General features: G+C 39.6%; 1 protein-coding gene and 1 gene segment (V, D, J or C); one reads left to right on the top strand and one right to left on the bottom strand.

Annotated features, from left to right (window-relative positions):
• Nucleotides 1-12583, top strand: part of LOC120034204 (immunoglobulin gamma-1 heavy chain-like) — a 596842-nt gene that overhangs the window by 420163 nt on the left and 164096 nt on the right. The window lies entirely within an intron of this gene.
• On the bottom strand, nt 10010-10498 carry LOC120034206. The segment is given in 2 exon segments: nt 10010-10323; nt 10423-10498. Coding segments are annotated over 2 exon segments (357 nt in total).

Genomic DNA, 12583 nt, shown 5'->3' on the forward strand with positions numbered 1-12583 from the left:
AGCACCCCCACCAGTAAAAAAGCTGACTAGCATAGGCTAGCATAGCGTCACAAGTAAATAGTAGCATCTAAATATCATTAAATCACAAGTCCAAGACACCAGATGAAAGATAAACATCTTGGTAATCAAGCCATCATTTCTGATTTTTAAAATGTTTTACAGGGAAGACACAATATGTAAATCTATTAGCTAACCACGTTAGCAAAAGACACCATTTTTTTTTACTCCACCAGTTTTTGACTCCATCAGTAGCTATCACAAATTCGACCAAATAAAGATATAAATAGCCACTAACCAAGAAACAAATTCATCAGATGACAGTCTGATAACATATTTATTGTATAGCATATGTTTTGTTAGAAAAATGTGCATATTTCAGGTATAAATCATAGTTTACCATTGCAGCCACCATCACAACTCGACTAGAATAACTACAGAGAGCAACGTGTATTACCTAATTACTCATCATAAAACATTTCTTAAAAATACACAGCGTACAGCAATTGAAAGACACAGATCTTGTGAATCCAGACAATATTTCAGATTTTCTAAGTGTTTTACAGCGAAAACACAATATAGCGTTATATTAGCTTAGCACAGTAGCAAACCAAACAACAGCATTGATTCCAGCCAAACATAGCGATAACGTATTCACCACCAAAATATATGAATTTTCACTAACCTTCTCAGAATTCTTCAGATGACAGTCCTGTAACATCATATTACACAATGCATATAGAGTTTGTTCGAAAATGTGCATATTTAGCGGCACAAATCGTGCTTATACAATGAGAAAAGTTGCCAAGCTGCCCAGAAAATTTCGGGCGCCATCTTGGAGAGTCACCTAGTCTAATCAATAAATAATCATAAACTTGACTAAAAAATACAGGGTGGACAGCAATTGAAAGACAAATTAGTTCTTAACCTGTCTAGCCCCGGGGTTCCGCTAGCGGAACTCCTCCCACATTCCACTGAAAAGGCAGAGCGCGAAATTCAAAAAATATTTTTTTGAAATATTTAACTTTCACACATTAACAAGTCCAATACAGCTAATGAAAGATACACATCGTGTGAATCCAGCCAACATGTCCGATTTTTTTAATGTTTTACAGGGAAAACACAATATATATTTATGTTAGCTCACCAACAAATAGAAAAAAGCACAGACATTTTTCACAGCACAGGTAGCATGCACAAAATCAACCAAACTAACCTAGAACAAACCAAAGAAACCAAGAAACAACTTCATCAGATGACAGTCTTATAACATGTTATACAATAAATCTATGTTATGTTCGAAAAATGTGCATATTTCAGGTATAAATCATAGTTTACATTGCGGCTACAATCAGAAATTGCACCGAAAGCAGCCAGAATAATTACAGACACCAACGTGACATACCGAAATACTCATCATAAAACATTTCTGAAAAATACATGGTGTATAGCAAATGAAAGACAAAGATCTTGTGTATACAGACAATATTTCCGATTTTGTAAGTGTTTTACAGCGAAAACATAATATAGCATTATATTAGCTTACTACAATAGCCTACCACACTACCGCATTCATTCATCAAGGCACGTTAGCGATAGCAATAGGCACGTTAGCGTTAGCGAATAAACCAGCAAAAGATATTAAATTTCACTAACCTTCATAAACCTTCCTCAGATGACAGTCCTATAACATCAGGTTATACATACACTTATGTTTTGTTCGAAAATGTGCATATTTAGAGCTGAAATCCGTGGTTATACAACGTAGCATAACGTAGCATAACGTGCTAACGTAGCATCTTTTCCCCAGAATGTGCGGATATTTCTATTAGACTCTCACCTATTCTGACCAAATAGCTATTCATAAACATTACAAAAAAATACATGTTGTATAGGAAACGATAGATCCATTAGTTCTTAATGCAATCGCAGTGTTAGAATTCTAAAAATATCTTCATTACGACATAAGACTTAGTTATGGTAAGGGAATAACCAAAACCTGAGCGCAAAGCTACTAGTACACAGTTCGACAGATATATGAAATAGCATCACAAAATGGTTCCTACTTTTGCTGATCTTCTATCAGAATGTTGTACCTTTGGTCCTTTGTCCAGAAGCGTCTTTGTTTGGATTCAGAACGTTCTTTTTCCCTCTTGAATTAGCAAGCACACTGGCCATGCGGCGCTAAGCTCTCCAACGTCAACAAAGTCAAACAACGCAACACAACTAACGTCCCGAATAAATTTCAATAATCTAATGAAACTATATTGAAAAAACATACTTTAGGATGATATTGTAACATGTATCAAATAAAATCAAAGCCAGAGATCATATTCGCCCATAACGACTGGTTTCCAGTAGGCAATAACAGGTCCCAACACGCGCCTTGCAGAAAACAGAAAATGGGGGACACGTTGTTCCAAGAAGGCTTATTCAACGTCAGACAGAGATAATCAACTCATTTTTCCTCTCACTTCCTCTTGACATCCGGGTGAAGGTGTATGACGTGCACGTATAGCCATACCTATCATGCCCATTTATAGGCAGTCACTTGAACAGAACATAGATTTCAGACTTTCCACTTCCTGGTCACAAAGTGTGCTGCCAAATGAGTTCTGTTTTACCCACAGACAAAATTCAAACGGTTTTAGAAACTAGAGAGTGTTTTCTATCCAATAGTAATAATAATATGCATATTGTACGAGCAAGAATTGAGTACGAGGCCGTTTAAATTGGAGACGTTTTTCCCCAAAAGTGAAAACAGCACCCCCTGTCCTCATCAGGTTTTAATGCAATCGCTGAATTACATTTTTAAAATTAACCTTACTGCGCAATACAGGGTGCAATACAGGCTGCGATAACGCAAGGCTACACGGCAAATAATGGCGTCTTATGCATTTTACTTTTTCAACAGAACAACGAATTATCAGCATAAATAGTACTTACTATTAGCTGAACTCCCATCAGAATCTTGGGAAAGGTGTCCAGTGGCCAAAAGAATCGTTGCTGGGTTGGAGAATGTTTCCTTCCACGTTGCAATTAGCAGTACACAATGGCATTCGAGAGAGAGATACCCAACTCAATACAACGTCAGAAAATGAAATGCCCGAAAATCGCAATATACTGACATAAACTGATATAAATCGGTTTAAAATAACAAGATTATGATGTCTTTAAAGCCTATATCGAATAAAAACAGAGCCGGATATATCTAGTTTCTAAAACCAGAGCTTCTAAAAAGACATTCCAAGACCCTTTCTGCGTCAGCGCGAAGATCCAAAAGGGTGGACACCTCGATTCCAATCAATTTATCAACTTTGGGACCTACGTAGAGACTCCATTTCAACTCTCCCTATTCGCTAACAACCAGGGGAAGGTGTATGCAGTGCATCTCAACCAATAGAAGACATGCAAATTAATAAACTGACCTCAGAACAGCCTGCAGATTTCAGATTTCTCACTTCCCCATAGGAAAATTGCTCCAACTCGAGTTCTGTTTTACTCACAGATATAATTCAAACGGTTTTAGAAACTAGAGAGTGTTTTCTATCCAATAGTAATAATAATATGCATATTGTACGAGCAAGAATTGAGTACGAGGCAGTTTAATTTGGGAACAAAATTTTTACAGAGTGCAAACAGCACCCCCTATTGAGAAAATGTTAATGCAACCGCTGTGTTAGATTTTTTAAAATAACTTTACCACAACATACAGCTTGGGTTATTGTGAGACAGCGCTCACCAACACGGCGGAGAATAGGCATCAACATATTACACAGAAATACGAAATAACATCATAAATGTTTTCTTACTTTTGCTGAGCTTCCATCAGAATGTTGTACAAGGAGTCCTTGGTCCAGAATAAATCGTTGTTGGTTTTAGAATGTCCATTTCTTCTGTCGAATTCGCGCCACAATGCTAGTCAAGGTTTCTAACATTCCCATCCTCTCTTGGCGGAAAGAACGGAAAACTCCAAAAGTCCCAATAAACGTTGAATAAACTGATAAAACTCGGTTGAAAAAACCTACTTTATGATGTTATTATCATATGTATCAAATAAAATCAGAGCCCGAGATATTCGCCGTGTATACCGAATGCTTTTCAGAAGACAATGTCGAGCTCCCCCGCGCGCCGTCCAAGACAAAGAAAATACCGGACCTGTCACTCCAAAAGCTCTTGTTCGGCCTCAGATCAAGCTAGACACCCCATTCAACCTTCCATTGCCTGTTGACATCTAGTGGAAGGCGTATGAAGTGCATTCAGATCCATAAATAAAAGCCAGTTGAATAAACAGTCCCTGACACAGAGCCTCGTTTTCAGATTTTTCACTTCCTGTATGGAAGTTTGCTGCCAAATGAGTTCTGTTTTACTCACAGATATAATTCAAACAGTTTTAGAAACTTCCGAGTGTTTTCTATCCAATAGTAATATAATAATATGCATATTGTATGATCTAGAACAGAGTACGAGGCCGTTTAATTTGGGCACGATTTTTTCTCAAAGTGAAAATAGCGCCCCCTACTCACTAACAGGTTAACTTCTTGGCGCACAGATCATTTAGCGGGATCATTTTCGTCAACATCCGCTGAATTGCAGAGCGCCAAATTCAAAGTAAATTACAAAAAAATTAAAATATCATGAAATCACAAGTGCAATATACCAAAACACAGCTTAGCTTGTTGTTAATCCACCTGGTGTGTCAGATTTTGAAAATAAGCTTTACAGCGAAAGCAAACCAAGCGTTTGTATGAGGACATCGATCAGTAGACAAAACATTACAAACAGCTAGCAGCAAAGTAGCTTGGTCACGAAAGTCAGAAAAGCAATAAAATGAATCGCTTACCTTTGATGATCTTCGGGTGTTTGCACTCACGAGACTCCCAGTTACACAATAAATGTTTGTTTTGTTCGATAAAGATTATTTTTATATCCAAAAACCTCCATTTGGTTGGCGCGTTATGTTGAGTAATCCACAGGCTCGTGCAGGTCATGACGGGCAGATGAAAATTCCAAATAGAATCCGTAAAGTTCGTAGGAACATGTCAAACGTTTTTTTAAATCAATCCTTAGGTTGATTTTAACATAAGTAATCGATAATATTTCAACCGGACGGTAAACTGTTCAATACAAGAGAGAAAGAAAATGTCGAGCTACCACTGTCGCGCGCATGATCTAATCGAAGGGCATCTGGCAGTCCACTGACGCAATGTGATAAATCTCGCAAATTTTTCCGAATAAAAGCTTAAAACTATGTCTAAAGACTGTTCACACCCTGTGGAAGCCATAGGAAAAGGAATCTGGTTGATATCCCTTTAAATGGAGGAAAGGCAGGCAATGGAACAGGGATTTTTCAAAATAAGAGGCACTTCCTGGTTGGATCTCCTCAGGTTTTCGCCTGCAAAATCAGTTCTGTTATACTCACAGACAATATTTAGACAGTTTTGGAAACTTTAAAGTGTTTTCTATCCTAATCTGCCAATTATTTGCATATTCTAACATCTGGGCCTGAGAAATAGGCTGTTTACTTTGGGGACGTTATTTTTCTAAACATAAAAATACTGCCCCCTAGCTATAATAGGTTTTAACCGATATATGATACTTGTATGTACCTAAATATTGAATATCCATAATTTTTATGATTATTTATTTGAATAGCGCGCCCTCCATTTTCACCGGAAGTTGCCGACAGGTGTCCCGCTGAAGGGACGCCTAGCAGTAAGATGTTTTAACTTTCCACCTTCTCCACTACTGTTTGTCAATGTGGATGGGGGGGTGCTCCCTCTGCTGTTTCCTGTAGTCCACGATCGTCTTCTTTGTTTTGTTGACGTTGAGTGAGAGGTTATTTTCCTGACACCACACTCTGAGGGCCCTCACCTCCTCCCTGTAGGCTGTCTCGTCGTTGTTGGTAATCAGGCCTACCACTGTAGTGTCGTCTGCAAACTTGGTGATTGAGTTGGAAGCGTGGACGGCCACGCAGTCATGGGTGAACAGGGAGTACAGGAGAGGGCTGAGAACGCACCCTTCTGGGACCCCAGTGTTGAGGATCAGCGGGGTGGAGATGTTGTTTCCTACCTTCACCACCTGGGGGCAGCCCTTTAGAAAGTCCAGAGAAGTAATACATGCATAAGAAAGAGGCAGGTATAAATGAACTGCTAAATTAATGGAACATGGTCCTCCCGAGTGGTGCAGCGGTCTAAGGCACTGCATCGCAGTGCTTGAGGCATCACTACAGACGCGGGTTCGATCCCGAGTCCCATAGTGCTGTGCACAATTGGTCCGGGTTAGGGGAGGGTTTGGCCAGGGGGGCTTTACTTGGCTCATCACACTCTAGAGACTCCTTGTGGCGTGCCGCGTGCCTGCAGGCTGACTTCGATTGTCCTCAGACACATTGGGGCTTCCAGGTTAAGTGGGCGGGTGTTAATAAGGAGTGAGGTTTGCATGGTCATGCTTCGGAGGATGCATGACTTGACCTTCGCCTCTCCCGATCCCGTTGGGGAGTTGCAGCTATGAGACAAGACTGAAATATGGAGAAAAAGAGGGTAAAATACAACAACTAAATTATAATAATGGAACACATTTTTCTGAAGTTTTAGCAAATTATGTGATAATTTGACAGTTTTGACATTACACTTCTAGGAGATGGTTAAAAAAGGCCTCAGTTTTGGGACACAAATGACATGGATATTTTCTTGCGTTGTTGGTAATCCTAATATGTTGAAAAAATAAATAACAATGATGATCATTGTAAAATGTATTTCCATGGTTGTGCTTGTGAACATTGACCTTCTAAAACATTAATCGGAGGGTCTGAATGGGGAAGTGGTTTTAGCATAGCTCTCTCACCACCCTCTCTCACTTTGTGTTTCGGGCACAGTAATACAGTGCTGTGTCATCACTCTTCAGGCTGGGTGTTCTCATGTTCTCATGCATTTTAACTACTTTGCAGATATGAAACAGACAGTCATAATATCAGTCAAAAATATAAAATTCACAGTTTATGGTTCAAAACAACTTTATAAGAGGTTTTAAAAAATAGGTTATATTTGACAAAAAATGTATAAGACATTGTTGGCAGAATAGATGGATGCAGTTCAATGCATGATTAATGTAATTAACCTATCATGTTGTAAATTATAGCTGGCCTGGTGCATTGTTTGCTGCCTCCACCCATTCGGGATCTACTGTTTCAGTTTCAATTATTCAAAATTTTGGGACAAAACGGATGACTGTAAGTAAGGAATGTCAATACAATCAACCTAGAAAAGCAAGGATCGCAAGTCAGTCATAACATGGCTAATAGGCTAGCGCATGTGTCACACAAGGCCTGCGGGCCAAATAGGATACACAAGCGAGTATGAATGAGATAATAGTTGAGTCATCTACTACAGCCTGATGCGCTTGCATCAGTGAATTCTACTTCAATTGCGCTGCTTTCGAGTATCCGGGTAACTCAGAGGGAAAGTATACAGACACATGCCAAAGTATTAGCTAGGCTACTAAAATGTTGCAGTCAGTTTTTAAAGCTTTTCAATGAATAACGAAAAAACAAAACCTGCAGAGAAACATGTAGACCTATTACAGCAACATTTGAGCAATACGCTGACTACTCAACTACAATACATTTTGAGTGCACCATACAGCAACGCTGCATTAAACCGTACTGGTGAACCATGCAGTGCACATTTTTTTAAACATGTTTTATGTTTAAGTGTTAAACAACCTATAGCTAAGTTTTTGTTATTTTGGAGTTATTAAATGCTTTTTGATTTGGGTCACAGAATGTTATGTACATCTGCAAGCATAGCAGCAATGACTGGACAAATATTATTTATCTATTTTGTTTTAATGTTAAAATGCTACATACATCATCATATGTCCATAAGTGGACAGTATAAAAAGCCATATGTTTTCAGTTAAAACAATGGCCAGTTTGGGTTGCAGTTTTTGTTTTTTGTAAAAACAAATAGGCTATATCTGGCCTGCAAATTATTTATTTTTTCAATATGTCCCGTGCGCTGATTGAGTTTGACACCTCTATGCTAGCGTATCTAGCTATTTATTTAGCAAGCTAAAAACATGGAGCCTAACATTATCTAGTTAGCTTCTGGAGGATGTCATGTCATTGGAGGAGTGGATGAGTGAACAACTATTTCTTTCTTCGTTTTTCAGTGGCTACAGCTTGAGCTGCAGGTGTCATTTGGTTAGCTAGAAAGAAATGTTAATCACTTTGCTAGCTAGCTAGCTATGCTGAACTCTAACTACTGTTATCCACAGTTAACATATCTCTTAGTTGCAGTGGTGGGCCGTCAGGGCCTGCAAGGCCTTCTCTGCTGGCCTAAACATCATCAGAATATAATTTTTTTTTAAATATATTTTCCCACAAATATGTATTAAATTATTCCCCAGAGTAAGAGTTATACTCTTCATTTCATAGCTTTCCTCTTGGTTGCACTGCTTCCAGCCCCAGGTTGAGATTTGGAGGGCTTGTCTTTATGTTAGATCTTTTATCCAATCATATTCAGCCATCATGTGTTGCCAGGGGTCTAAAATCTGCCCTCAGGCCTTCAGAATCAACAGTGCGGGCGCTTGTCGCTTATAGTGAATGGAAATGAAAATTTAGTGTCAACCAATCAGCTTTAGAGTTGGCTATTGTACGCCTGCTGGCTGGCTCCAGTGTTACACAGGAGCCAGCTAGCAGGCGTAGTCCGTGCACGTCTTTTGATTGGATTACCAATATTGAGAGGCAGGTCCTATGGAGATCTAGGAAACTGAATTTGATAAACGAAATAATTTGCGTACTACTAAGCTGTTTTTTCAACCCACAATGGCGGAAGGAGGAGAAGATATCGATTTGGTCGAGGATATAATTATAACGCCATTCTCAAGACGAACTTTTCAAGAAAAGTTAGACACTGTAAGGAGAGGTCGCCCGACGCCACAAAGCCTGTCACAGGCGGGAAAGGGCTTCGTTCGCTCGCCACTTTCAAAGTTTCAACTACGAGCGCTGTCAATGGGGTGAGCGCTGTCAATGGCTCCTTGGCTCCGAGAAGCACTGCAAACTGTACTGCTGGAAATGCCTATTATTTGCAAGTGATCGATTTGGTGTTTGGAGCCACACTGGCTTTGCAAACTTGAGTTGTCTAACCAAGGCAGCAACGAGACACTAAAATACGGCTGGGCACTAACAAGCAATGGTGCTTTTGAAAACTTTTGGGGACACCGGAGTGGATCTACAGCTCAAAGAACACGCGCGCAGGGCAACGGAGCTGCACAATGAAAAGGTGAAGGGAAATATTGAAAAGACTCATTGATTGTGTCATGTTTTTGTCAAATGTCAATTTGTCAATTTCAAGGTGACGCAACGCCTGGTTATACTGCGTTTCTGTCTAAATGTATAGTGTCTAGAGCCATGGCATCATAATGCGGTGGATTAATTCGGGTGGGACTGTGTAATACCTCACTGAAGGCCCAGGCCCCAGGCCCACGGCACGCCACTGCTTAGTTGTCAGTTAAATGTGAATGATGGCAGGCCCATGTGGCAAATTGCTCATTTGCATATAGACCTACTCTAGCTTTGATTGGCTATGGAGCACTCCGGTCCTGGACAGGACAGAGGTTTTTATTCGGTTTTATTTACTGCAGTGTCTATTAATTGTCCTAATGTAAGGCTGCATTCCCACTCTATATTGATATAGAATTTTCACAAATGCCTTACTATACGTAATTCCCAAACATTCTATGAATTTATGAAAACCTGAAAATGACCATATCTAAGTGCTTGCTTGTCAGAAAAAAAGGTGTCATATTCTTCCTGGTGTTGTATATGAACATATTTTAATAAGATTTAATGTTTCTAAAGCACTGTCAGTTCCACTTTAAAAACATCATTAGAATTGTGGCTCATGTATCCCTTTGTCACGGTCTATTGGTCATACCATACGTGTGTCTGTGTGTTTGGACTCTCAGGTCCTTCCTCCACCAGATGGTTTTTGTACGGCTTCTCCCATTACTTTTACCATTGTGAGTCTCTAGCACAGTAATACACTGCAGAGTCCTCTGGCTTCAGCTGAGTCATATGCAGATAGAAATTAGTGCTGTCCTTCGATGCTGTAAATCGGCCTTGCAGAACCGGGGCATAACCGTTGTTACTGCTAGTATAATAGTGAAGAATCCATTGTAACCCCTGTCCAGGTGCTTGCCGGATCCAGTGCATTCTGTAGCTGCTTAGAGTAAATCCACTACAGGCACATGTGAGTTTGAGGGATCCTGCAGGGGTCCCCTGGACTGACTGTTCAGCCTGTGTGAGTACGATCTGACAGTGAACACCTGAGGAGGGAGAGGAATGACAGGTCAGATCAATCAAGGAGTCACATCAGTGTCACAGCAACACAGGTTATACTGATCAGACTACAGTCAGGAACTCACAGGAGGCAGCTGCCAGTAGCAGCAGCAGAGTTTCAGGGAACATGGTTTGTGTTGAAGCTGAACTGGTGGGAGCTGCTCTTCTCTACTCTCCAGGACTCTCAGATACAGAGAGTTTATATAAGGAGGAAAAAGAGAGAGGGAAAGGAAGAGGGGATAGGTGAAATTTGCATATGTAGGGGCAGATACAGTAGATTAAAATACTGGGAATATTGCAACTGTGCAAGCTATAAATACTCTGTTGTCCATGTCAAAATACATACTTATACCGGAAGACAATGTTAGACATGACTGTGATAGAATTAGCTTTACATTGACAGTATTGTTTGTATCATAACTCCAGGAGTGTCAATATGTTAAGGTGGTATACAACTAAGAACGGAAGTGACTTTTTCTTTACAGGTTTGGATAATTTACACAGCATGTTAGAATAATTGGGTTAGGAAAAGGTTCAGGTTTAGCTAAAGTGCTCTCCTAACCTGCTACGAAAAGTAACTTCCAGTCATAGCTATGCTATCTAGTCACAACCATGTTAATGGTCTCCAGTTTTTTTGTTGTGCATACAGTGCCTTTGGAAAGTATTCAGACCCCCTTGACTGTTTCCACATTTTGTTACGTTACAGCCTTTTTCTAAAATGGATTAAGTAGAAACATTTCCTCAGAAATCTACACACAATACCCTATAATGACAAAGTGAAAACAGTTGTTTGACATTTTTACAGATGTTTTAAAAATAAAAAACAGAAATACCTTATTTACATAAGTATTCAGACCCTTTGGTACGAGATTCGAAATGGAGCTCCGGTGTATCCTGTTTAAATGGATCATCCTTAAGATGTTTCTACAACTTTATTGGAGTCCAACTGTGGGAAATTAAATTGATTGATTATGATTTGGAAAGTCAAACATCTGTCTATATAAGGTCCCACAGTAAACAGTGCATGTCAGAGCAAAAACCATGACGCCATGACGTCAAAGGAATTGTCCGTAGTGCACCAAGACAGGATTCCTTCGAGGCACAGATCTGGAGAAGGGTACCAAAACATTTCTGCAGCATTGAAGGTCCCCAAGAACACAGTGGCCTCCATCATTCTTAAATGGAAGAAGTTTTGAACCACCAAGACTCTTCCTAGAGCTGGCCGCCCGGCCAAACTGAGCAATTGGGGGAGAAAGGCCTTGGTCAGGAGGTTACCAAGAACTCGATGGTCACTCTGACAGAGCTCTAGAGTTAATCTGTGGAGATGGAAGAAACTTCCAGAAACACAAACATCTCCACAGCACTCCACCAATCAGGCATTTATGGTGGCCAGACGGAAGCCACTTCTCAGTAAAAGGCACATGACAGCCTGCTTGGAGTTTGCCAAAAGGCACCTAAAGACTCTCAGACCATGAGAAACAAGATTGAACTCTTTGGCCTGAATCACTGCCAAAGGTGTTTCAACAAAGTACTGAGTAAAGGGTCTGAATACTTATGTAAATGTGATATTGCAGTTTTTTAATTGTAATACATTTGCAAAAATGTCTATAAACCTGTTTTTGCTCTGTCATTGTGGGGTATTTATTGTGTGTTTGAGAAAAGAAAAGAAAAATTAATCAATTTTAGAGTAAGGCTGTAACGTAACAAAATGTGAAAAAGTCAAGGGGTCTGAATACTTTCCAAAGGCACTGTATTTATATATATTCATTTAAGATAGAAGTGGCAGGTAATAAAATTGAGTTAATAACAAACTAACATCAATGTTTAGCCATTCCTCATAAACAACAGTTGATAAAGGGGGCAAACCAAGAAAAAGATAAGTATATATGAACTCTGAGGGATCTGGATTTACATCATGATGTCATGGGGGAGGGGCTGATGAATGAGGTCAGAGGTCAATTTATGAGTCATCAGTATGGCCAAGAGTTTATTTAACCTTTAGTTTTGATAGGGAGTCATGTTGAGATCAAGGTCTCTTTTTCAAATGAGCCCTATAAATAGAAAATATACTAATTTGAATATGAAAAAAAACCTGGGTCCTGAGTCTGTCATGGGCTGGACAGACTCTATTCATCAGACATATGGACTGACTTGACAATTGTAGGAACTGTGGGGAGCCTTGGTGGATGATAAAAAGCCTTCATCATGATTTAAATGGCAGATTAGACATCTTAAACACAGCTTAAT

Source organism: Salvelinus namaycush, chromosome 41 (assembly GCF_016432855.1).
Source record: "Salvelinus namaycush isolate Seneca chromosome 41, SaNama_1.0, whole genome shotgun sequence".
Classification (NCBI taxonomy): Eukaryota; Metazoa; Chordata; class Actinopteri; order Salmoniformes; family Salmonidae; genus Salvelinus; species Salvelinus namaycush.